Genomic DNA, 27,642 nt, shown 5'->3' with positions numbered 1-27,642 from the left:
CTTTGTATTTACACATTGCTTTAATTAATTTAAATTGTTTTCACTTTCAACAAAGCGATTTCTCGGCGATTTGAATACTTTGGACGGCATAAAATCTTTTACTTTACCTATACAAAAATTTCTATAATTAATAAATAAAGAATTGAATTGAAAATAACATGCGAGATGTTAATATGGACCATGGTAGGTAGGATTCGTTGACGACTTTTTTTGTAGTGATTGCTGCTAATTACGAGTATGACTGTTGGACCCTCAAATCATAAATTTAAAAAATGTGAGGTTTTCATGGTACATATTTCACCACCATAAATTTTACGAAAGTCTATTCTTAGGAGCCTAGGACATGGACATATGTATGTCAAGTACTAATATGAGCATTTGCTCGAATCAAAATGTTCCATGTCTACTACGCAAGGCGCCCAAAAAATTGTAACTTGACGCACACGGATAATTTATCTCATCTTTAAGGTTCAAATCCATCAATATCCGACTGAATTCATTCAACTTGATATTGTTTCCGAAGTTAAAATAGATAGTAGTCTAAATACAGGACACGACGGACAAAATTAAAAATATTTATTAAATGCTTTGAAACTTGAGTTATAAAATCACTTACATACGTATACTTAATTTACTATGATACTTATACGCTGCATAAATGCTACCATCATGGCTAGTGTTTCGTAAATGTAGGTACCAATGTACATTTTCAAACAAGAATTTAGGTTTTAAAAAATTGAAAGTAACACTACCTTATCGTTAGCATTTGATGGTGAATTTTAAAAATAATTTTTTTTTAAAATAAGTGAGATGAAAAATCATGAAAGTAAACAATCGATAGTTCTACGATAACATCATCTTATGTTTCGCAACGATACTCATAAATCATAATAAATGCTTGGATAATAATTTCTAGCAAATAATGAAATACATATAAAATGGTACGAGAATTCATTAACAAATTAAAATACATAGAGAGAAAGATAGCAATAAATTAACACCTTTTAAAACAACAATCGAGTATAAATTGGCGTTCTCTATGTTGAAAAAAAAAACAGAAACACTTAAAAGGTAACTTCTCGTTTTTAAAATTGTGCGTGGTTTTTAATCATAAGTATAAAAACAAAAACAAAAAGAAGTAAGTATCATAATGAAGTGCATAACAATAAGGAAAACGCTGTGACGTACAAAGCCACTATATATATTACGAGTATTAAAATATGGAAAGAGTAAAAACCAATAGGTATGAGAGAATACACGGAAGCTGATTTTCAACAACGGAAGAGACAGACTTTTGGTTTTCTTTGAAAAATACAAATACATAAAATTGTCAGATAGATAAATTATTCGCGGGTTTTTCTAGCACTTTTTTCCAGAAATCTGAAAAATTATTAGGAATTGGGTAACCTGAAGGAATTTCTGAAGTCAAATACGATTGTTTTCCTACACTGTAATAAGCTCAATATACAATATAAGAGAGAAAAACGTTTGTAAACATGAACAACAACATGACAGGAGTACTTTTAATATTAATTGTAGAAATGACTCGAACAAAATGTGCTGAAAAAGCGATGCAGTTTACTTTTTCCTCAAATCTGGCATAAACGCTTGCAACAGATCGATTGGCAATGGGAATATGATGGTCGAATTTTTCTCGGCCGAAATCGTGTTCAAAGTTTGTAAATAACGAAGCTGTAAAAAAAAGTGAGCAGTTAGGCTTATGTTACACGTACATCCATTTGAACAGAAAACAAGTAAAAATTCAAATTCAAATCTGACTTGTAAGGCAGCCGGACTTTCAATGATAACATCCGATGCTTCTTTCAACGCTCTAGAAGCTTTCATTTCTCCCTCCGCAGCTATCACTTTAGCACGAGCTTCTCTAGCAGCTTCAGCTTCGGCAGCCATGGCACGTTGTAATTGGGTAGGTAATCGTACGTCTTTTCTGTAATCGAGCAAATATATTAGGTAAAGTAAAACAAGCCCCAAATTAGGAATTTGTTTCCATCACAATAAATTCGATAACTTACATTTCTACTCGCTCAACTTTAATACCCCAAGGATCGGTGGCAACATCGAGTTGTGATTGCATGGTATGAGTAATGGCAGCACGGTCCGATAAAATTTCTGATAAATTACGCGTTCCCAATACATTTCTCAACGTTGTAGCCGCCAATAATCTCGTAGAATGGCTGAAGAAAAAGAAAAAGTACATTAGTACAAAAATATTGATTTTTATACAAAACTTCTCAAACTCTAAAAAAAGTTGAACGAAATAAAAAAATGAAAAATTTTAAAAATGGAATGTATGTACGTACTAATAAGCTTTTTATTTAATCTTCACACAACTCATACTCAAAAAAAATAAAAAAATGACCCTTTAAACGTGAATTTGTGACATCAATTTGAGCATAACTTTGACTTTTCAATACAAACAAAGCATGTTTGAATTTTTCATTTTATCCAAGAATTAGAACATCCAGTCGAGAGACAAACAACACGAATTTCAAAGCAAAAAAAAAACAATCACGTGAACTTTCAATCTACAGTACACCCTTCAAAAGTCACTCAATTCAAATTAGGTACTCAAGAAAAATTGATGCTGTGTAAAGACAAAACAAATAATAAGTATTAATATACAGTCAAAATACCACGGACCTCTCTCCCATATTTTGATGAAAGTAAAGTTTCCCAAATTCCTGACAATTTGAATTTTGAATGACATTTTCCCCACATTTACAGAGCGAATGAATTTTCAACTTTTCCCAAAAATTAATGCTATGCTCAGCTAAAAAATTTTCCAAAGGCTACGCTCCAAATCCGCTCTAAAAGCAGTCTTTAAAATTTGAAAAATGAAATCCAGCAGTCAGAATTCTGCACAATGGAGCAGTTTTTGGTGCTCTTTTCATTTAAGCTATTTCGCTTTGAAGAATTCATTTTTGAATTACTAAAAACATTCATAACTGATTGAAAACGGTCAAATTTTTTAAATAAAAAAAATGTAATTTAGGCTTTTTTGAAAGGGGCGGCTGGAGGGTTCATAAGGGTAATATTTTACTTTTCTTCTACTCTTATTTTATTTTTAAGATGTATGTATTTTTGACATTAATTTTTTAAAATTGTTGAATACAGTGAGTTCATTAAATCGCGCAAATCTTGATTTTTTCTAGTGATGGGATATTATCGATATTTCGGGATATCGATATCGTCAAAATATCGGAGGTCTGATATCGATAATATCGATATATATCGGATGTTTTTGATGTTCATAAAAAGACCATAAAACAGCTGATTTTTGATGAAAAGAGAAACTGAATCATCTCTAAGCTGTTTCTATTCCTTAATTTTTTGCTTTTTCAGTATCTAGCTACCTATTTGGCGCTTTTTAACATATGATGGCATTGATGACGTAACTGTCAACATTTCATCATTCTACAGATGGGTAGTTCTACCAATTTTACACTTTTTGTGTCCGTGTAAAATTTCACTTACAGTATGCACATGAAAAGTAATGGTGAATGGTTTTGTCAATAAAAGTTGTCCCCATCTAACATTTTCAGGCACTACAATGAATTTAACCCCCTCCCACGGGCCACATGCCCCCTTATATGATCAAAAGTTCCATCCTCATGGCTGTCTCACATCTCGTTTTTAAATAGTTACATCGCTGGTTAGCAAAGAGTCGTGATGTTCTGCAATTTTGACATTCGTTTTTTTATTCCTGAAAACTACATGAAAATTACAGTATGAACACAATTCACTTCAGTGACACCTATATGCTGTGGAGTGACCTCACACCTCTGTCTTCGAGTTTTTGTTCCCTCGGCGTGGTTAATTTTCAATGCATTCCCAACGGCTCACTATTTACAAATTTTGGTGTTTGAAAATGGCAAAACTGTTTAGGCAGTTAACCAAATCTTGTCCCCTGATAAAATACTGAATCCGAACACCGCTATCCAATATAAAAACGTGATTCCATGAAAATATGGTTATTTATCTTTTGCCGATTCTTTCGTCATGGTTTCTCAGCTTCGCCATACACAAACAGAGAAAAACTGAGAAATGTTGAAAAATTATCATGTGGTGAGTACTGATACTACTTACACTAAAAAACACGAATTTAAACAATTTTACATTTATATTATCCCTACTTAATGAAGTTTTATCCACCGTCATGGGGAATGACATTTTTTCCTTCGTCATGGAATTTATACTTTTTTGACCAAGCCGGAGAAATTTTCACCTAGAAATCCTTAAAATTTGTGGTATATTCTCAATTTAAAAATTATTTGAATTACTGAAACACATTTCTTAATTTTGTAGGTGATCAGTTCTCTCAAAAAAGACCAGTTTTGATTCGAAATTTGCAGAAAAGTCCCACATTTTCAAATGGCTCTCCCCCCTCCCCTGAGAGATATGAATTGGGCACAACACTATCAATGAAGTCTCAAGTGTATATATTAACCATTCCAACCAAAAAAAAATTCTCAAAAAAATTTTTTTTGGCGAGGAAACATACTGCAAAATTGTGTAAAATTGATAGAACTACCCATATATGGCCCATGGCTACCATTAATAGCTGTGATAATCACTATTTTACTCTAAAAGAGTCTGAAAATGCTGAAAAAGAGCAAAAAAATACCTCGCACAATTTATTTGCGGGATTTTTGCATAATTTTTAAAAATTTTCTGATAATCGATTATCGGCTTCAAAATATCGATATATATCGACGGCGGCAAATATCGATATATATCGATAAATATCGATAATATCCCACCACTAATTTTTTCAGAGTTGAAAAAAAATAGAGTGAATTTAACAGAGTTATGGAAACGTGAAAAGCCATAAAAAATCTTTTTCTCCATTTTTTTTGAAGTTAAAAATTTTTAAATTGTTTAAAAAAGCAAAAAAAAAATCATCTTGCAACTGTTTTTTAAATCTCGTTTTCAAATTTTAAAAATGGATTGGTTTTTGAAACATGAAAATTTGGCTCACGCTATTTTCATATTTTTAAAACCATTTTTCTCGCTTCAGATTTTTGCTAAAAAGTTTCTCCCTCCTACAAGCCAAGAAAATTGCGTCCACTTTTTGGAAATTTCATTTTGATGAAATCTTAAAAAATCAGCACCACAATTCAATCAAAACGACAACTTTTCGTAATGCAGTTTTTTTTTAAATTTGCACAAATTTTTTTTAAAGCAATCAGGTATTTATGCTCATTCCGAGTAGATATCTAGGGTCCTTATTCTTTGAACTTTTATTACGCACAATTCAAAAAAAATTGTAAGCCATTTTAGAACATTTTTGAAATTTTTTTACAATATTGAAATGAAAAATTGAAAAAAATCATGGTCTAATTTAATTCATCGAGACCTTTACGACTTTGAAGGAGTTGACGCCTCGCCACGCCCCTTACTCTCTCTTTCTCTTGTCTGCAGTCACATTTCAATTTTTCATCTAGTTAAAAAATACACAACAATCAGGCATCACTTTTCTCCTATCATAATTTTCTTCATCTCACATAACTATAATTCCTAAACACAAATCTCTGAAGGAAGCTCCTCCATAACACGCGCATGATGAATTAAACATAGATAAATAATAACTTGAAAGCTTCTGCATTTACCTATAATCGGTCACATTAACTACGGCATGCAAAGGATTTTGAATGCAATAGTAAACGACAGCGTCGACGCTAACCGTCACATGGTCCTTTGTCAAAACCTAACAAGCCATTCAAAAACAAAATAGAAAAAACCACATGCATATAGCAAAAAATAAACAAATGAAAAATCAACAAAAATTCCAAATATTACAAATTACCACATACAGGTTTAATCCGATATCCTTATGAAATAAGCTTAAATTTCGGATGTTTTTTAAATTCCTAAGGTGTTATTTAATCATCTACCACTCAGTGGGTAGGACACCAAAATTATTTCGAAATACTTAATTAACGGTGATAATAAAAGTTTAACCATAATTTATTAGTCATAGTTTTTTTAATATTGAATTACGAGTGGTAAGTTAGGTAGTCACTCGTCGATAATAACGTACGTCTCATCGTCAAGGTTCTGTAAACAGCAATTTTAAAACGTAGCAATACAAAGTGTAGGTATTTTAAAACATCGTTAGGGAATTAAGGTAAAGAAAAAGAAAAGCCAACAAACATAGAGAAATGAATTTTTTAAACTACGTAATGTAGGTACTTCGTTATTTATACTTCATTTCTTAAGTATCTCTTCTTGTCAAAAAAATTGAAATTTCAAGGAGGTATCATTCTTTCATTTTGCGAACATTCGAGTGTATAGGTACGTTCCGTGAACTATGAGTATATTATTTTCATCATTTTGCTACGCAATGAAAAAAAATACTGTTCGAAAAACAAAAATTGGTTTCAGATGATGATTTGTCAAGTTCATTCTAAGGAATTAGTAATTTATTACAATTCTTTGATAAAATTTACATGATTGCAATACAACGAATCAACCATTGAAATTTGCAATCTACATAGAACCGTATGCGATGACTTCTCGACTTCTCGTGAAAAAATGACTCATTATTATTTAATGCATAAAACGATAAGATAACACCGTGTTTATTTTTAATCACATCCTCCGTGATACGTTGATATTTTAGCATAATTGATATTTAAGTCGAACGAATGTTAATGTCTCTTTTTACAACCTCTTTAACGATCCAATAGTTTAATACCATTTTTATTCGAGTTTTAAACAAATTGCAAAAAAAAATCAATAATCTACCACGTTTGTAATACATAAAACGAGTAGGTATACTAAAATTCATGCTGAAAATCACGAACCTACCCATGATAAGCTAAAAAGGGACGGAAAAAAGTTCTAAAACACCTAAACTACATACATATAATAATACGTATAGAGAGGGAAAAAAACTCCAAAACAATGTGATGAAACTCCACAGATGATTTTCGATTCACTACTCGATGTAATTTTTTGAATAATCGAACATCATCGTATAAGTAAACAAACCTACAAAACAGCACAAATACAAAAAGCGTATCAAACCTATAAAAAGACGAAGAAAAAGAGACATAGAAACAGAGAAAAAAAATCACTAAAATATTGTAGTACGAAAATTAAAATCTTCGAGATGATCTAACGAGTAAGAAAAAAGAATCGCTATAAAGCAAGGTGCATCTGCATTCAAGGAACTCGTACGAATTTTACAATACGTGGAATTCCCGGCTAACCTGTAATCTTCAACGTTATTGGTAGCCATTATAGGACTGTTTACGCGATAAAATACCACCGCGTCAACGTGTACTGTTACAGAATCTTTGGACAGTACCTATCGCATTCGTCAACATTACAATCGCCGGTTAATTATCCAACAATAAACAAAATTACAAGAAAAGAAACAAAAAAAAAATCCAGCTAATATCCCCGCCACCATCGGTATAATACCTAGAAGTACACTAACTTCATAATTCAAGATCGATTACCAATCACCATCAATCAATATAAAAAAAATTATTAGAATCGTAACAAATCGATTACAAAATATTACCTCTTGAGGTGGCACATCGAAAGAAACCGTTCTCAAATCGACTTTGGTATAATTATCGATACACGGTATGATGAAGAATATTCCAGGACCTCGAGCATTTCCTGCCCTCAAACGACCCAATCTAAATATAACAGCTCTTTCGTATTCTTGAACAACCTGTGAAAAACAACGTCATTTGAAAAATGAAAACTGTGAAATTTCAGCATTAGTTATTTATATCGCGATCGATATATTGTACACTTAGGAGCACGTAGATATGGCCAAAAAACAAGAAAACCCTTTACGACACTAGTCGAAGGTCTTACAGGTAAGCATCACGCGTATCTATAAGTTGTCCAACTCGAAAAAAAAAAACAATAACATAGGTGGTCACATTAAGTATAGGTAAGTAAGTATAACTTTGGTAACAATCAGGGTGGAATTTCAAACACTAATTAAGACATCGAGAGGTCTCTGCCAATGCCAAAGGGGAAAACTTACGTTAGCAATACCCAGCTTTTTCAAATGGTAATTTTTTACTCGTTAAAAGTAAATAAATTTCGATCGCTATTCGTGTCTCGGTTATAAGTATATTTACATATTTGCTTTATTTACCTCACATCATTAATTTATTAAGCGTTTGTAGACGATAAAATGCATAAATTTTAATCTCGACTTCACGTCAAAGGAATACAATCGGCATAGGGTATAAATTTCCTCCGGTAAATTAATTTGTAAAACAAAGCGTTAAATTCGCACGCTAAATATCGACTTACCTTAAAACAATAAAACACGGAAATGGGGAACGTAATCACTAGAAATACAACAGAGGCTACTGTAGCAATTACTTCTATCAATTCGGATCGATGTGGTTCTACCAAAAAAACAAAACAAAAACAAAAAATGCCATTAGTAAAGAGTAAACCTCAGATAACGTTTTTGCTCGCTTTCATCTTGCTTTACGTATTTCAGAATAATTTCACCCACGTAGTACATTTCATTCACCCTGAATGATCATTATGAATGATTGAATCAAAAACACTCTCTAGTTTTGAATCATAATAGGTACCTACTTATAAGTAACTTCATGTTTGACTTTGAAGTTTGAGGTCCAAACAAAGCGAAAACTTATACGAATCCAGAATCACTTTCGCACAGAGTCTGTAAAATTAACCTCCCTACTTGAGGGACGAAAACGCGTATTTCTGTTTCCAATTTCCACATTCATGGAGCGATTAGCAGAGGTTGGTATGTGGAAAAAGAAATGTTTCGTCCCTAGTTAGGAAAAAATACAACTTTTCAACTATGAGGATAAGGCATTTTCATTTGTGATGGTTGCATTATCTATGTGGTTATGCTTATTCTTTGCCCTCAGAATTTGTCCTTTCCTATTTCCTGAGTTGGTCATTTTTATCAAAACGTTCTATTTTTCTTTCTTATTTTTGGCACCATGAGAATGAAAAATTGATGTTTGATTGACTAAGTATTTATAAGGCTAAAATTACATGCTACATGGTTCATCAGTTTGAATTTTGTATAATGTTGCAGAAATTACGAGTTACCTAACATAGGATAGATAAAACCAATAATTAAGATTTAGTTTTCAGTTTGAGCAAAAAATTCTTCAAAAAAGTTTTATAAATAAGTGAATATTTGGAATTTCGGATACGCTTGGAAAAACTTGAGAAGTGAATCTTTTGACCAGACAATCTTCGATTTGAAAGAAACCAAACGAGATCGTAAGAACACGTCCTACAACACCTTCAGCCAAATGGCGAATTTTTAAAAATTCACAAAAAAACTGTTTCAAGAGCAATTTTTAAACTTTTTAATGAAAATATAGGTAATATAAATTTTTTGAACAAAATGAACCAATGTGAACAATTCCTTCAATTCAACTCTAAAAAATCAAAAAAAAATTTCAATGTTCTCCTGAAAAGAAAGTTCAAATTATTCTGGAAATGAACTCTCTGACACGTAACTTTGATCGGTGCTTATTGAGCACCCTCTTGACCGCTAAGGTGATTACTGCGAAGTACCAAAAATGCTAGTTTAAATATGAATTTTTGACCAATTTGATGTCCAATAAGCACTGACTAATGTTTTTGGTGCCAATGTTCATATTAGGCTTTTCCAGAGCGATTTATAATTTCTGGAGGTATTTGAAAACTCGCTGGAGGCTCCAAAATGGTCAAATTGAGATTTTTTTGGTCATATGTATGATCGTGTAAGCACATCAAACGATGTCTTTCCGAAAAAAATAATGATTATATACACCTTGATAGAAAATTTGATTTTTTTCACTTTTTTTGGAATTTAAAAATTGATCAATTTTTTTTTTTTTTGAACTGACACCCCTGGAATTTTGAGGTAACCACCTAAAACTGTGGAAAGTGTGCCTAATAAGCACCCACCAAAGTTATAGATCCTATGTAAAGTTTATTTTTGACCGTTCCAGAGTAATTTGAAGTTTTTGGAAGAAATTGAAAAATCGCCGAAGGCTCCAAAATGGCCCAAAATTAGTAATTTATTGATGCGTGGAAGTTGAATTGAAAAAAATATCCATACTTATTGGTTAACTTGGCTCAAAAAAATATACTTTATGAAAACGTTTGAAAATCACCTTAGAAAGAGCTTTTTTCAATTTTTTTTAAAATTTGCCAAAAATCCAAAAATGAACTTGGAACGTGAAGTTTTGGTTAATGAGGTTTTGGGTAGTGTCCTTTCGATCTAATTTGGTTTTGTTCAAATCGGAGAATTTCAAGTCAGAACGTTCTTCTGTAAGGTATTTTTTCTCATCATCAAAAAATGATGCTAATGAAACTCATTTATGTAAATTCTCTTTTTCTGTTCGTAATTTGAATTTTGAATGTTACAAAAATACATCTTTGCATTCAAGATAAATACGTAAAAAAAATTAATGCATACATAAAATAGTTTTACGTGTGCTAATACGAGTGATTTTAATTGACACCCATTTTTTAAAATTAAGTTATTATTTTTTCAAGTTTAATTTGAAATTATGATTTTGCTATGGAGACATGGAGTATGGAGTAATGCATTGAAAATAAATTAACATAGAAATTTGAAAACCGTAAATTGTTAACAGTCAATAAATTTTTCATTGGAAGTGGTCACTGAATGATGGTGATTCTGAGAAATGTTTAGGAAACGCTATCGCAGTCAGATCTAAAATACAAAAATCGACTTCTCCGATATCGAACTTCGACTTCATTTTTATCCGCTTCATTCTTCTGCTTCAAATGGACATTGAAAATATGCCGTTTGAGGTATTTTTGGTAGCTTCAAAATTCAAATTCAAAATCGAAAATAAATCAAATGTACGTTTAACATATATAACATCATCTATTGATGATAAGAAAGACATCCCAGATATTCTGAGGGTATCTGAAGATTTCCAGATACTTACACCTCCTCTTTCCACTAACAATCTGCTGCCCGATCAAGGTTTCAATAGAAGTCAATCTTATCAGTGGATTTTTGGTTCCAGTTCAGGTTCAAAATTTGCGTTGAATTTGAAAACACGTGAAGTTTTTCTTGTAAAGGTTTCGAAGTTCAAGTAACAATCACTACAACCTGCAACTTGAAATTAGGTATGTAACCAGTTTTATCAAACCTAATTGGTTGAAGATTTCTCTTCAAAGTTTTTGATTTTCCAGCCCAGAATTACACCTGAAGTTGAACTTTCTACCAATCAAAAAATTTCAGTACATATTCTACCTTTGCCATAAATTTCCTTCTTCATTCAACCAAATACTAATTACTCATAGGGATCTAAAATTAGTTCCTTTATCATGTTATTCATGTTCATAGATAAATTAGAAACTCCATCATAAGTTAATAGGAACATTCTAAAGACCAAATTATCAGATGATGATTCATAGGTAATAAATTGATAGCTGATAAAAGAAAACCATAAGGCATGGCATAAGGCAAAGAAGAGAATACGTTATCATCAATCACTAATTAATTTAGATAAATGCCGAATGTATGGATGTACAAGCCGTATATCGATTAAACAGGTTAAATTTCTCGTACCACGAATAGGCTAACTACGAAAAAAATTGCAACACTAATCAACTACTTAGGCGTATTATCACTTGCAAGTTGCAAAATGTTAACACTGACTTTTCTCCGAACTATTAAACTAATCGACATACCGACTTTTTTTTATGATCGTTCGATAGCCAACAATAGCTCTTGGGTAAATTCCAAAGTAAAAAAAAATCTCGAACGAATTCTTCTGGTACACGATTAAAGTCTTAATAAAATCGAATAGAGCTACAATGCCAATCGTAACAAATACCTCGTGAAATGTTATTTCCATTCGAATCGAATAATTTGGAAAACATTCGATTATTAGCGACGCTAACTGCGGTAGTCGTGTTCGTAAATACGACGGAAGTTGCGGGTGGAGTTGAAGGATCCATAACAGCAACAGGCGGCGTTCCGTTCAACATTCACGTGTAATATTACATTTGTACAAAGATCTTCATAATATTCATCATCAGTATCAGTGTCAGTACAATATGATTGCACGAGTCATGTTTAGTTTTATCGTATTGGCAAACATTACAGCGAATAATACAATAAATATATTCGTCAGACGAACTTATTGTTCATGATCTGCATTAGATTCTGTTAGGTAGGTATTTGAAAAACCTATAGTTTCAACTTCTACTCAACAATGAGTACATATAGTTTCAACGCACAAATCACTCATTAAATCGTTCAACACTTATAAAATCAGCTCGTTTATAAAGTTCGGGTTAAATGCACAACGGGTCAAAACGATTCCAGAATTATGGCGATAATTCACGATCGAAATTAGTTGAAAAACAGCCAAATTATCCTAACAACGATAATAAACAGATGCGATGCATTTATTAATAGATGGACGCCGCGAATTATACCATTGCGTAACATAAGATCTTGGAAATCCAACCAATACTCGCGTGTTTTCTGCAAAATGTCAATACGAACTGGATAAAATTTATTTGAAATACGCGGTATGTACTACGAGTATGTAGTGTACTACGACTCGATTTAAATGCTTAACTGTGTCACGACGATGACATAAAGGGTCTCACTTATTATGACAAAAAAAAAGAAGAAAAAAAAGCAGTCAAAAAGAGCATCATCGACGCACGCGAAAATAACAAAGTGTTTTTTCCACTACAAATACATATTTAATCGTGTAATGCAAAAAATATGTATCACTGAAAATGAAAACGCGAGTAAACAGACACACAGCTCGGGGTTCTCAAAACTGGACGTTGTTAGGTAAACAAATCATTCGTGGTGTCAAAACATTTTTGTATCGGCTTAGATGATTAATGGGCTGAACTAATCAAAGCTTTAGGATCGCTGTAGCCCACACGATAAACGAAGATTTGAAAAAAATTCGCTCGTCAATGATTCTATCGGTACCAATTAAAAAGCAATATTGTTTAGGATTCCCTGACAAACAAATAACCACTGTAGTACTATCCATCATTCTTTAATAATACATTTAGTAGATAAAAATTTGGAACATGGGTACATTAAACAAATTATTCCAGCTGTTAAGTGTACTTCACTAATTGTATTCAACCGTGAAATGAAAGTCAAGGTTTTTTGGTTGTTCTAATTTTATTTTAATACATTTTACATCGATTTCACGTTACCTATACTCGGCCTTTCGGTAGGTTTAATTTTTACAAAATTCAACGAGACACTATCAATTATTTTTAAACAAAATTATTTAGTGTGTTTTGTGAAACGTGGGAGATAATTTAATCATAAAAGTCAAGAAAATAAAAAAAAATCTTCATCACTGACTGCCTAGGTATCTTTAAAATTGAAGAAGTTATGTCATTTTATAATTCATAAATTCACAATAATGTAAATCAAAATTAATAAAATATTTTTTAAAAAATTGAAACAATTTCAGCTTTTTTTCCCAACAATATTCGAGAGTCTGAATTTTGGACTATATTAAAAAAATTTTTGAACACTTTTTAGATTCCATTCACCAACTTTCAAAACCTAAAAAGTCGTATTTTTCTAAATAAAATCCAATTCTTCTGGTGGCCGTGTAAAAAGAACATATCACTAATTTCAATTTCAATCATCCCTCTCCTTCTACATTGGAGAAATCCGATCTTTTACCAAAATAATCAATGCACATCATGACATCAAGCTATCAATAGCTGCTACGATCAATTTTCGATTAAAATAATAGGTAGATGACACTTTAGATGACACGTGACTACTACTGTTGAAAAATACCTCATTAGAAATTGAATAAATTTAATAAGTATGCATTAGTCAGCAAAGTAAAGTTCTCCTCCACCCCCTGCCTTTTCAGAATCAAAGAACAGAACCGAGTGACGTGTAATGTTAACCTCTCAACATTCAACATTGAACGCAATTATCACTTCCTTAGAAGTACGATAATTTTTATGAGGAAATGAGAAGGAAAAAGAACTAAAATCTGTTGTGTTGCAAACATTGAAAAAAGTTGTTTCTTCAACGTAACATTTTCCCCGCGCTTATCGCAGTTTCAATTCATCAAACATCCAGTTTTTCGCAATAAAATCAGTAATTAGAATTCAAAAACTATAATTATTCAGATTCAGATTTAACTAAATAAGTACTCATGTCTTTTTTTAAAAAATAAAATACGCGGAATTCTGCACATCGTTTGTTCCTAAAAAACTGACGAACGTAAATTTAAAATTAAAAATCTTTCAAGTCAAGTTACTTGAATTGAAATGAAATGCAACCTTCCTTGAAACTTTTGTAGACCAGAAAACATTACAAATTCTCACTTACTAATAAGCGGCATAATTTAATAATTAATTAGGTACCTATATATACCATGATTATTTTTAGTAAGAAACAACTATACTTACGATTTTCTTCGTATTTATTCTCCATTCGCGGGGCATTATTCCGGCTACCACCAGCTTCAATGTCGGTCATGTTTACTTTAACGTACTTTCCACTATTGAAACCTAATCAAAAATAAAACACTCTTATTAGTACTCATACACGATAAACCTACGTCCGGCGTAACGAAAGTAAAACATGGTGATTCTGCGATAGAAATATGACTCGTGTTCACTGTTCAAGTACAGAGCGTTGTTATTACAGTTCAAACCATCAAAAATGTTACAAAGATACCACTAGTTTCACCACGTATACCTATTTATAACTTTTTTGTAATATTTTTAGGCGTCGTTTTTGTACGACTAAGTGCACTGAGTAACTTATGCCTTTCTAATTCATCGAGCCAAAAGTATTAACAACTCGAAGATTAATGTATCGGAGAACAAAAATTGATGTTACATACTAAAAAAACGGTGAATTTTGATAACACCTGTGAAAGGCTGTGTACAGTACTAAAACAAGCCGATTGTCGATTCTATTCTAAATGAAACAAAAATTTTAACCTCAAATAGGCTGGTTTTCAAAATACTCATACATAAGATGCTGATGAACTTCTCATCAGCGCTTTCGAATTTCAAAAGGCTGACGACGTTTTGAAATAATGCGGTGTAAAAGGATAAAAAAGCACTAAGCCATCGACTTTTTATTTTTCTTATCTGGATCGCTATTCCAATCCAATGGGACATAACGCGAATATATTTGATGCAAACCTTCAAGTCGAGTTTATAAAGAATTAAAGGCACCCTCCACGTGCGGTTGCCCAACCCAGGAGGTTCGCATCAAAATGTCCCATTGAAATACTGGAATAGCTTAGGAATAACGGTGCAGATGAGAAAAATAAAAGGTCGATGACTACATCAGTCTCATTAAGAAATTTTTCTGCAGTTCGATTCAAGACTCATTACTCATTTATACATTACAGGGAGAAATTGTTATTTTTTTTTAAATGTAAACAACCAGACGAATGTATATTTTATGGGTATCACTTTACTACTGTTTCATTCTTTCCGGCGCGAAGATTTTTTTAAAAAAATAGGTACAAAACTAACTTTCCAATTCCATGGATTTAAACCACAGTATTAACAACTCCAAAACAACAAAACACCGTGTTGGACCGACACAAAATGAAACTATAATCGACACGACACTATTTCAGCGTATGTTCATCACTGAAATTTTGTCAGTTTCAAAATCAGAATCAAACCAACTGATAAGTACATAATCGCAAATGATGAATCCTCATGACAGTCATGACTAATTCAGAATGATTAATAAATGCCAAGACGTTTTTACGGACTAATTTCTATCTGAACTAATCTTAAAGGATGTACGGACATATTAGATATAGGTACTAATTTATTTACTTAATAAAGCTGAAGGCTGAAGCTTGAAACACTAACACTCAGCGATCACACAAAATCTTGCAATCATCGGTCGGACTTACCCAACTAGGAATACAAAAACTCGGGTTATTTACAATTGAATTTAATCTGGATACACTATTCGTAACAGGACATTGAAGAGCACGATTTTTCACTCTACTTAATGAGGAAATTCTGAATTCAGTGTCTAGTGTCTATACTGTCTAGTAAAGGTTAAGCCAACACGAATGGGAAAGGAATACTGAGAACACCATGACACAAAACCTCTGACATCAGGCAGTAATTACTAGAAACTTAACGCAGACGAAGATATTGCAGAAAATGTCCAAAAAGCAAAAATTATTCCAACTTAATTTCAATACATCCTTTAGAAAACGAGGGTGAGGGCTCTTATGTACCGGCAATTGATAATCTTATCAAGCTTCAACGATAACATCATTTCCGGAGAATGAAAAATGGTGAAAATCATCCAACTAAATTCCAAACAGATGGAAAAAGGTGACAAAAATAAGATTGAATGACATTTTCAAACAACCTCTACTTGCAATACGTACTTTGATATCCTGTGGTAGAAAAACTGTTCCATAAACAAAGCAGCAGACACCATAGAAAAACGTATTATTCTTCGATTTGCTGTTGCTAATTAAGTATTACTTCTCAGAAAGTGAGAACTGCATATTTTACAATATTCGTTTATTGAAAATACTGCAAACGTACAGAAATAAAGCAAAAATTACAAACGAAGCAAAATTAACAAACGCAAACGCTATCGTTTCTTATCGTGATTTAGCGATAAGTACACTGAAGATCAAACACGTTGTTTACATACAAATTCTTCTATATCCTCCATGTTAGAAATGGTCATGTACAAATGGTGATTTGATCGTATGAGAGCCAGAATTTTAGTGAATTGAATAGTGTAGATATTTGAAATTCGACTTTTTAAACAGTTAACTTTGAAAAATTTGTGTCGTAAATTCGTAATTGTGAATTAGTGGTTCATAAAATCTTACAAGAGATCCTCGACCGTGAAAAGGTACGTAAATTTCAAGTGGAAAATTTCAGCAACAAGAAATAAGGTTTCATCGACTAAGCACTAAGCAGCGATGAGTGGAAAATGAAAATCTAGAATTTGATTTTTTCATATTTTTGCAGAATATGGACGTATTGCGTGCAGTGCTGAATACAGCACAGCCCACGACTTGGGTTAACAAATCCGAGGACGATTATATTGAGAGCTATTTGCTGTTTGATATTACCAAATATTCTACGGAATGGTACAATGTTTGGATTGAGGCTGATTGTTATCATCGAGAGTTAATTAAATACATAAAAAGGGTGCAGAATCCGTTTCAATTGGGACTTTTCAAAATTCAAGAAGAAAAACGAAGGAGTGAAAACGTCTCAACTCAACAGGTACGATCATAGTATCATACATTTTAGAATTATTCCTCTAATGTGGCAAACTTCAATAATAAATTCACATTTATCACGCAACCCTGCGAGCGAACTGAAACAGTTGTTGAATTTTTCATCGATAAATACAATGCCAGATACTTAACTCTAAATTAGCGTTATTTATGGCTAACGCTTCATAATAATATGAAGTGAAATTTTCATTATGATTCGTGTTGAATAAATCCTACGTGATGAATTACTGTCTTGAGAAACTTTAATTCGTTTTGTGACAAAATAATATACTGATTGTTGATTGAGAAAAGTAAATAAAGAGTTTAAGAAAGGGAAATTGAAATGCATAAAATATAGGAGAAGCCGGAGAAGGAGCTTGAAACTGTATCTGGGGGATACAAATTTGATGCACACATGTGATGTTCTTTTTTCGTAAGCTCTACTTCAGGTGTTTGACTTTTTTATGATATGATGGAATGGAAATTTTCCGACTTTGAGACTAGTTTTTTACTGACACTTCCATCTCTGGACTATGAGATTTGCTTGAAAATTTCATTATGAGAGGGGTGTTTGAGCGCTCTCCGGCAAGTTACAGAAATTACAGTACCTTCTTGCAATTGCAGATATAGTTTGCAGTAAAATTGCATTAGAGCAGTCTGCGGTCCATTGGAGTCTGTCAAGAGCGCTAAAAATCCCTAAAATGTTTTACGTTTTCTGTAAATTTTGTAGCGACACACCAAAAATCGAAGTACATAGTGTATTCTTATGAATTCAAATTTTGTTAATAGGACAATATTTCGTCATGTATCTATAGTGTTTACGTTATTTTACACGCGAATCCGAGGGGGAGAGATGAGAGGTGGAAAGTCCTACTTCTTTCTATCCAAATTTCCAAAAACACCAAAAATGAAGAAACATTTTCTAGTTTAGGTGGAATTGCACTTGATTTGCAATCTTCCAGAGTCGATTTAGGTACACGACTTGTTTTTAAAAATGGATACAATCGACGGTTAAATCGTACCTTATTCACTTACTTAAGCTGATCTGAATAATCAAAATTAATCAAGGAAGAATCATCAACTCGTGAAACAAATCAAATTAGTCTTTGACTGCGTTCTCTTCTTTTCTTTCCATAATATGTTTTCCTTTACATTTCGGTAAGAATGACATAGGTGCAGGTAGGGAACTATAAGTGCAGGTTGGCAGAACGAAGAGTACGCGAAATTACCATAGGTAGCTGTAATTCTGTCCCTTGATAGGTTATCGATTATGATTATGTTTGTTACGATGATTTCAGACAATTGGATACCATGTTATTCATCCCAACGATTTGGAATCGGCGTTGAAATATCCTCTCGACTATCGGCGCTACTCAAAACGGGAATCTTCCGTACAAAACGTCGAAAAGCATCCTAAATTTTATGCTAAATTGGAAGACGCGTACGAGATGGGAAACCAATGCAATTTGGCATTTGATAATGAAATCCTTATAATACAGGCGCAACATTTTTCTACTGTACGTAATCAGGGTGATTATTACCCTCTTTACGTCATTTCTTTGGTGGTTTAATGTAAGTATGTTTTTTTGAATTTTTCGAGTTTTTTTCATTTTTTCAATTTTTTATTCAACGTGTTCATATTATAAGTGATCGTCATTTTTGAAAACGATGATAAAATCATTATTATCGAGTATAAAGGTTTAATTTCATAGAATAAGATTTAAATTAGAACCAAAATATGTAAGCAGATAAGTGTTATATTTTGTAGAATAATTTGCGAAAGATTTCTTATAACATAAGCCAGAAGCTAATATAATTTATTGATTAGCATACCTGCGATTGCTGCGATACTAAAAAGCCTGTCAAGCGAACAGCATAGGTAAACTCGAATAATCCAAAAACTAGGCGAAAATTTATCTTGTAAAGATAATACCTGAACTCATTGATTCAGTGCAAAACTGCTTTTAACTTTAAGTATTCTTCCACATTCAAGTTACAACTGTATTGAAACACTTCAAACGACTAAAAATTGTAATCATCGTGAAAAATTACGTCAAAATTCTGATTATCGGTTTAATTAAATTTTTAGAAAATAGCTTTTTCAGTTTTTTATCGTGTTTAATCTGTTTTGTTTATTATCTTATTTACCAAAAAAATTTTCTTGTCCAGATTAATCGCGCTGCAGGTGCCGAAATGAAGAAGCTGCACCGATGGTCGCGAGATCTAGGTGGCTTAAAAGTGAGACGAAAATTGAAAAGTTTTTCATTTTAATAAAATTCCTATTTTTGAAGAAAAAAAATTGTTCACCTATATTTAAAATTAAATTGAATAATTCTTTTGATCTTTGATTATTCTGACAAGACTAACGGCTAGAACAATAATATAGAATAAGAAATTAGATTATGATTGCTTTCCTCGAAGTTGTATTGTATCGTTTTTATTACCGATTAATCCTTTCCTTATTATAATATAATTATTACAACTTTTTATACTCTTTTTGTATTTTTTTTAGAATAAAGTTATAAAATGTTCTATGATCTTCACTTCAAGTTGCATTTGAAACGTTGAAACTTGAAAGGCTTGATATAACATTATAGTAAAAAAATATGAACTGGTTCTCTAAGACAATTGAATCTAACAAGATGGCTTCAATATGGATAGTGATTGAATGGATATAATATACCTATTTTATTAGTTACAAAATATAAATTGAAAATATGCAATTTAACAACATGGAAATTGATTAATTGATTACTTATGCAAGAACTTTTGTTCAATGAAGTCGTAACAATTTTAAGAAGTCAGGCTATTTTTTGAAAAACTACTCGTCTACGAATTCATTTCACCATGACGTAGATTTTTTTAATCCATTAATTTCATCTTGCGATAATTTCAATCTTTATGGAGGACGTTGTAAAATATTCTGGATCATTGAGGGATTACCTATAGTGAAAGAATTGATTTCAGAAAATTTATTCATACGAGAATGCAGACAAATTTTTCCCCTACTCGTGCTTCATAATATTGAATTTTAATTTCTTGATGAAATTTGTTACGTACGATCTTAATTCCCGAAGTTGTGGTGAAAAATTGACTAAACTTGTCGTCAGCCATTCGCTCTTTTTTCTCACCGTAAAACGTAATAGGTTTGCGATTGACGAAATTGTGCATAATTTGCAAAACCATAGGCCTACATACTCTCGTGAAATATTGCAGCAGGTGAGAAAATCCTTCCGGCTAATCGATGATACGAGTACCTACATCTAAAATGAAAACAATTGAAAAAAAATAAATGGAAAATTAGTATGTATCGTTTTGTGATTTATTCAAATTGAAACCGGATAAAAATCATCAAGAATTCAACAAGAACCTTTCCTATTTTATCTACTATATTAAAATATGATACAGTATTAAATATAATCTTCGATTTCAAATTTCATAGCCTATTAAAATTACACGATAGAGTATCTTTCGCATTTACTAAATAGGTATAGGATTTTATGTTTGCGATTTTTGCGGCTTCAAATCGCCTAGTTGGTTCTTCCATACACCATTCATTATTTTTCGTAGGTACCTATTGATTTACTGTGCGAATATAGGTATCCAACAAAGCTAATTAATTTTTTATGGATCTCTCGCTGTTCAACATTTGTAAATTCGTTGTAAATGGGCATACCACTGCGAATTTTTCAATTTGTCAAATGATTTAAGGTTAAACATCATCTTTAGCAGTGAATATAAAAATTAAACATGGGAAAATTTGAAATTTTCAACACCTCTTCTAAGAAAGGAAATTGCCTTTTGCTTTATGAGAGTTAAATTCAAAGTACGTTGCCTTCGTCGAATGCATTTCTTGCAACACGAATGCATTTCAAGTGGTTGGCAGGTTATAAAGGTAACCACGTAGGGTGATAGTTTATACATTGATTTTTTAGCCTAATTCTGCTGAGAAATGTTGTGCTTGTGGTATGGTAGTGCAAAATGTGAAAATTAATTTAAACTGATTTAAATACCGTTTTTAAAATTCAAATATTTCGGCCAAACATTGTAAATTAATTAAGGGTCGATAAGAAACAGCATTTTTTATCATCAGTCATCAAGTTGTGTAAACAGATACATGAATCACACTTGTTTCTTCATTAAACATTTCCGACATCCGAGGATGGTATTTGCCAAGTTCAATGTAACTGGTTTTATGCGGTCAATACGAACTCTATGTATATTAATAAAACAACTTTACCGGCAGTTTTTATGTAATGGGTATTGCATCTTGAGTCCGTATTAATTTTATCCTATTCTTTCGAAACTTTCCACTTAATCACTGATGCTTAGTTCTTATCTTAATCTGTAGTTGTAATATGTGGTACAACAATAGAAACACTTTTAATTATGATTTCGAATTTTCGATACTTACCTATTCGATTGTATTTTCTTTTTGAGTAAAATAGTTTTAATTTTAATCCTCTGTCGAAGGAGAACTGATACCTAATTCAAATCGGCCAATCTCAAAGTTTCAAAAATAAGAACAAAAAATATACTCAAGAGACATTTGACTCATCACTCGAGTGTTTTCCTTTCTTACCCTGCACTCATCATGTACCTATCGATTAACCCAAGCTACTAGGCTACCAAAGAGATACGAATCAGGTCATAAGTTAAACTAGGAAAACACAGTTTTTTCTGAATAAAAATTTCAATGGCAATTATTCATAGTAAAAACAGTCATATTCAGCGTAACTTGATAATAAACAGTAAAAATTACTTTTTCATGCAATGTCGAGTATAATCAAGTAACTGTAAACGTTGTGAATTATTGCATTTTTTTTTTGTTTCCTGTTGGAACGCTTGGTCGAGAAGCAAGTTCTATTTTGAACCCTGGTGCTTATTATGCTCAATTTGTTATGTACCTACATATTTTTCGAATCGCATATTTTTTATCCGAGTGCGACGATTTGTTTGGATAATTGTGCCTAATTAAACGCTCGAATACCTACTACGGGTATTCAAAGCTAAAAAAGGATTCCAGTGCCACTAATATCAGAATGCGGTATCCTTTTTCGTAAGATAGCAAATCTGTTTGGAATTATGAATCATTGAACATTACTTTCGTGTTTTTACAATCAGACTTGTTTATCATAATATTTTTCAAGAAAATTTTCACTTTGGTTCGCGATTCAAATATCTCACCTGAAACAAATTCCAAAATTACGAGGGTTTCTACGAACATAAACAGACGTTTTAACTGATTTAAATCATAATCTATACCTACGACTTTTTTTTTTTTGTAAAAAGTTCTAAATACCTTAGAAATAAATAATTTTAATTCAGCAGCACCTCGACTCCATAAATTGAATAGCCATGTTCGGTGAGTGGAAAAATATATGTACTTAACAGGCTTCTCTGGCTGTACCCAGAATGCTCAAGCGTATCAAATACTCCAACTGGTTCTATAACGAATTCGCTTTTTTCGGTGTTCTCGAAACTGGAACTATCCGCGCCGTAAGTTCACAATAAATCAAATGCAGCCACCAAATGGACTCTACCGATACCGATAGATTCGATTTTATAATAAATATTCAACTGAACTTTGAATCTTTTCCGTTGATACCCTATGCATTTAAAAATTGGCAAAAAAGTATAGGTACCTACATTAAAATTTTCACGTAATAAATCTTGTCTGTACGTGATGAAAAATTTAAAATATTTTTCGCGTTTCCGAACAAAGAGTCCATAAACAACTTCATCAGTTCGCCATTATCGTCTATCATCCGCTACTCGAAATAAGATCTGTAACAAAAATTTTAAAAAGTACTTAATTAAATATTCGAGAAGATGGTAGTTTTATGACCATCCAGGCCAACAGAAGTTGTGTGCTTCGTGTTACCTGGCGCCTAAATTGATTTATAAGAACACTCAGAAACTGCGAGATGTCTAAATTTCGAGACCGTTATATTCTTGCGAACGTCTCAGACTATAAGAAAACCTTTTACCTTTCAATTCGGATTCTCATTATCTCGATTTGCAATTTTGGAAATGAAAAATGTCAATAATTTAAATCATTTTTACAAAATGAAATAGGTAGGTACGAGTATAAAAGTACAAGAGAATTCAAAACAAATTGTCTATTTAAATTCATCTATTTCCACCCACAAACGCGATGTTTTAAGCATTGGGTTATTTGGTGCTATGATACCCGCAAAATACCAAACGTATTATCATAATGTAAATGCCCTCTTAAAAATACCTTTACTATTTTAGCCTCTGCATAGTTGTCTATTGCACTTTTAGCAATATACGAAATGTTACTAGCACCTAATTTGATTTATGAAATGATATTTTTACTACCTATCAAATTTTTCATCAATGACTTATTAAATAAACTATTCACTGAAGTATGATCGCAAGCTGGTTCGAAACACTGTAATAATTTTTGCATGGTTTTTTTTTCATCAATATATATTACCGAGAGATGAGGATGACGTTCGTATCCATACGGCCATATTTAAATATGAAAAATTTCAATCAATAATAAAATTAGAAAAAAAGCAGAGATATGATCAAGAAGAAATTGGTATCTTTTATTCTATCTGGAAACAGCATGATAGTGCGATATGAAATGGGGGAGGTCATCAACATCACACTCGCACTTCAACGTTAAAGTAGCATCAGCGTTAGTTCAACGGTGCATTTGACTCGTTTTTCCGCTGCGGGGGACAATCGCGAGTGTTCGTGTTAATTAAATTGCATATGCTGATATATTGAAGGGAAATAATTTATAGCGCGGATATAATGTAACATGTACATATAATCTACTGATTACAATTTTAAATTTCCAACTGAGGGAAATTTTTAAAAATTTTAAAATACATAGTAAGCAAATAAACAACCGATAAAAATTAACTACATGATTGTTACAAAATCATTGGCGGAAAAAATTGCCTGATTCATATTCATAGGTGACAGAAAAAGGAAGCTCAATAATCGGTTGAAAATTAATTCGACCGAATGATATTAAAGGGAATGTACGATAAAGCGAGTAATTTGTCAATCGGACGTTTACTAGTATAATCCTATGAAATGCGAAATTTGACCAAATACCTCTGACGTAAGTTTCTAATTACAATTCGCATTCGAGACGGAAAAAATGTATCGAAATAGTTCTGCGATCGGTGTTTAAGATGACGTATTTATCATATTATGCAAATATCTCGCTAATAAAATTGCTTTATCTGGTCTCGGCGAATTTTTAACAGATTATAGGAAATATTTGCATGCGATTGTAACCGCAAACACAAATTTAACCGGCAATAGGCCATTGGGAGAATTTCGTATAGGTACATTCGAAGGATTCTTTCTGCGAAACCCTAACAGAATTAAACTAGTTTTTTGCATACACAGATGTCACAGTTCCTTGACCTTGCTATATTATAACAACTAGTCGATTTGAACCTGTTCAGAAGTCCGGCAACTGTTGGTGATATTTTTCCCCCTTTTTTCCTTTTTTTTTTAGCTAATGCGGTCGATTAGATACCACCTACGTGCCCCGCCTGTGGTAACTGTTGTCCAATACACAACCACTTTGCTTAAATTTACTGGACATACCGTTATAAATGTGCTTTTATTCGAGGTATTCGTATTACTGCTGACCTATATTATCAAAAGTCTGGAGGATTTGTAAAGTGGTTTTGAAAATACCGACACAGTTTCGCGACTTAAAAGTAAACGTGTTAAATGATTTTATTTTTCTTTCGGTGGGTAGGTAATCGATCCTGCAGTATAATCTTGGTGGCTTTTTTTCTTATTTGAATGTCAACTTTTTTAAATACTTTGATATTGATAAGTGTGATAGAATCGAATTTCTTTGATGAACTATCGACTCTGAGGATTATTCTAATTCAAATATTATTAATTTATTCATAATCTATCACTATTTTCGGAACTTATCAACATCTACTTACTTACGTCAAGCATCACGAACTGCTTCACCAGTTTCCGATATCCGAGATACATTTAAATATTATTTATCTCCGGCGTTTAATTTTCTACATTTCAACACCGTTCGACGACGAGTTCATTCAGAAGCATATTTAAATACATATTAATATGCTAATGATAAACGACTTAGTAGCATCGGGCGGTTTTTTTCTATAAATGCATCTTTGACAAATAATTCTGCTTCGCGAATCAGCTCGTTAATTGAATATCGCTATCGTTCTGTATATTAACATATGTCAATGTGATTAATCACGCGATAGTTGGGACACCAGTATGAAGATCATGTCTCTACCTCAAGTAGGTACCTACATACTTGCCACGGAAAAATGTTGCCTGTAAAAAAATCGTACATTAATCAATATAATAATAAGGGTACCGATACTACCTACCAATGCATACAGGATAACAAAAATGTGTAGGCAAGGTAAATGCACACATGCACTTTTTTTTAGTTATAATAAAATTATGCACGATTGGAATTTAATATCGAAGATATATTAATTTACATTTACGTACAATACTCACCTTTTGTAATTATTGCTCGCGTAATTTCATACGCGAAAATCAGTCTTCCATTCTAGGAAATTAAAACGTGTAATTTCTCGTCGAGCATTTTACCCTATACGCTAACGTAATCAAATTCGGCCCAAGGGTAAAAGCTTTAAATCAAAAGTCTGGCTTCACGTTTGAAATCTAATAAACATATTATTAGGAGAAAAAAGGATGATTCAGTAAGTAGTATAACGACCTCTTTTGCAGTAGTAGACATTTTCGCACAAGTGGTTTACTGACAGCGTTACTCCTACGTTTATTTTTAAATACGTATATCTATTCGTGCATATACTCTGGTATAGGTACTCGTAACGAAAAGAAGGATGATAAGTAGCCAGCAGGTTGATAGTTGACCTTTAAAACGAGCCAGTGCCCATATACTAAAAAGGGTGTTGATAAATTCAGATTAACTTGTCCGGTATATTTCCGATATGACTGAATGAAATGCTGCGGGATGTACGAAGTTCATTACGTTTATTTATTGACAGTCTATAACAATGTAAATAAATGCCAAAGAATTCTTTTAAAAGAGTAAGCACAATGTTGGCAATTCTTTATTTTTACTTACCATGATTTTGAGTGAAACTATAATTATGCGAGTCAAGAGTGTCGATACATTCAACATCGTTGGCTCAAGAAGATGTCTCGTTGGTATTAATTACAACCACTTAAAATGGTGAAATTTGAATACTAGGATCATTTTGAAAAACGATACCATCTCGACTCGAAACCATGTACCTACGAAAATTTCTCGTTTTTTCCCTCGCACATTAATTTTCATTTCCGTTTCCCAATTTAAATTGACCTTAAGCAAAATATTCACAAACTAGGCGATTAATTGAGAAAACCTTTCGGAACATTTTTTCCGTTCGACTCCTGCCAGCGCCTTATAAATTTCTAGTTCAACTATAACATAACGATGCAAAATACCTGAAAATTCTTCCCATATACCTACTCTGCTTTTAGTTGGTTGGCTAATCATCGATGTTGTTAAAATGATTAATAACCCGTTTAATGATTAGACGCTTCTAGGCTGTGCACCTATGCCTTAATTTTAGAACATCGCTGTGTTTATTCCTAAAAATAACAATGCACTTATTATTGTTTGTAGCTATACTTACCTACTTAAATTACCTATACCTACACAATAACGAACATTGCATGTTTCATATCGGTTCGAATACCTATATAACTAAAACCAATGCTTACTCATAGAATAGAGATTACGTAATAACGTCCAGAATCCTTCTAGAAAACAGATCCCAATGCTCCATTGTCAAATGAAGGTAGGTAATAACACTGCAGGAATAATTCACGTTTAAATGCGTACCAACAGGCAACAGCTTTTGCGCAACTGTGAAAGATGAAAAATTCGTTAGATGATATAATTATTAAAACACACTGCATCTTTGTTGGCAATAAATTCTGATTCAGTTATTTTATGGCTGGTTCGTGTGCTTGACCTCGAAGCAGCAGGAACTGATTTATATGTGTCCACCACTTTCGCTTAAGTTTATTTACAAATACTTACTTTTTTCTGTTTTATTCGGCGTACACTGGTACCGGTAATTATGCATATGCATATGTATCCTCTACCTCTGAAACAAGTTACAAATTTATACACCAATTTGAACCCAAAGTAGTGATGGCAATGTAAACAGTGTAGGTACAACTTATGACTGGTATGAACAAATATAAAGTTGTAAGTAATTCTATGTTGCAAAAATTCCGACGATGAACTTCACCACATGTATCGATCATACGTGCCAAGCATCGGGTAGGTATTATAGATCATGAATAGAATAAGAAAAAAATATAGGTA

The 27,642-nt window shown here is 32.4% G+C and overlaps 2 protein-coding genes and 1 long non-coding RNA gene across 8 annotated transcripts; 1 reads left to right on the top strand and 2 right to left on the bottom strand.

The window, feature by feature from the left end:
• Positions 1 to 561: 561 nt before the first annotated feature.
• On the bottom strand, positions 562 to 19,510 carry LOC135832858 (stomatin-like). Of its 6 annotated transcripts, none has more exons than XM_065346371.1 (8): positions 19,207 to 19,510; positions 14,446 to 14,547; positions 8,305 to 8,402; positions 7,550 to 7,705; positions 5,628 to 5,725; positions 2,031 to 2,192; positions 1,780 to 1,945; positions 562 to 1,692 (listed from the first exon to the last, which is right to left on the bottom strand). In XM_065346371.1, the coding sequence occupies exons 1-8, from the start codon at positions 19,214 to 19,216 to the stop codon at positions 1,579 to 1,581; spliced, it is 906 nt and encodes a 301-aa protein (XP_065202443.1). In that variant the 5' UTR covers positions 19,217 to 19,510; the 3' UTR covers positions 562 to 1,578. The 6 variants fall into 6 exon arrangements, with proteins under 6 accessions (XP_065202443.1, XP_065202444.1, XP_065202445.1 ...); XM_065346372.1 differs by having other exon boundaries at positions 19,107 to 19,508; XM_065346373.1 differs by lacking the exon at positions 19,207 to 19,510 and adding an exon at positions 16,419 to 16,441.
• Positions 8,999 to 11,849, bottom strand: LOC135832861 (uncharacterized). Its single transcript, XR_010556388.1, has 2 exons — positions 10,959 to 11,849; positions 8,999 to 10,831 (listed from the first exon to the last, which is right to left on the bottom strand). It is a non-coding gene; the product is annotated as an uncharacterized LOC135832861 (long non-coding RNA).
• LOC135832860 (uncharacterized) lies at positions 16,601 to 19,805 on the top strand. Its single transcript, XM_065346379.1, has 3 exons — positions 16,601 to 16,900; positions 17,020 to 17,280; positions 18,572 to 19,805. Exons 2-3 carry the CDS (start codon positions 17,023 to 17,025, stop codon positions 18,842 to 18,844), a joined length of 531 nt encoding a protein of 176 aa, XP_065202451.1. The 5' UTR covers positions 16,601 to 16,900; positions 17,020 to 17,022; the 3' UTR covers positions 18,845 to 19,805.
• Positions 19,806 to 27,642: the final 7,837 nt, after the last annotated feature.

Source organism: Planococcus citri, chromosome 1, assembly GCF_950023065.1.
Source record: "Planococcus citri chromosome 1, ihPlaCitr1.1, whole genome shotgun sequence".
NCBI classification, from domain to species: domain Eukaryota; kingdom Metazoa; phylum Arthropoda; class Insecta; order Hemiptera; family Pseudococcidae; genus Planococcus; species Planococcus citri.
The sequence above is the reverse complement of the archived record's forward strand: the minus strand, read 5'-3'. Positions and strand labels throughout refer to the sequence as shown.

Excerpts from the sequence above, each read along its gene's own strand:
- LOC135832860 (XM_065346379.1), top strand. The coding sequence starts at position 17,023 with ATGGACGTATTGCGTGCAGTGCTGAATACAGCACAGCCCACGACTTGG. Across the intron at positions 17,281-18,571 it reads AAAACGTCTCAACTCAACAG|ACAATTGGATACCATGTTAT; the intron begins GTACGATCATAG and ends CGATGATTTCAG.
- LOC135832858 (XM_065346368.1), bottom strand. The coding sequence starts at position 12,009 with ATGTTGAACGGAACGCCGCCTGTTGCTGTTATGGATCCTTCAACTCCA. Across the intron at positions 7,706-8,304 it reads CCGTGTTTTATTGTTTTAAG|GTTGTTCAAGAATACGAAAG; the intron begins GTAAGTCGATAT and ends TGTTTTTCACAG. Across the intron at positions 1,693-1,779 it reads AAAGTCCGGCTGCCTTACAA|CTTCGTTATTTACAAACTTT; the intron begins GTCAGATTTGAA and ends TTTTTTTTACAG.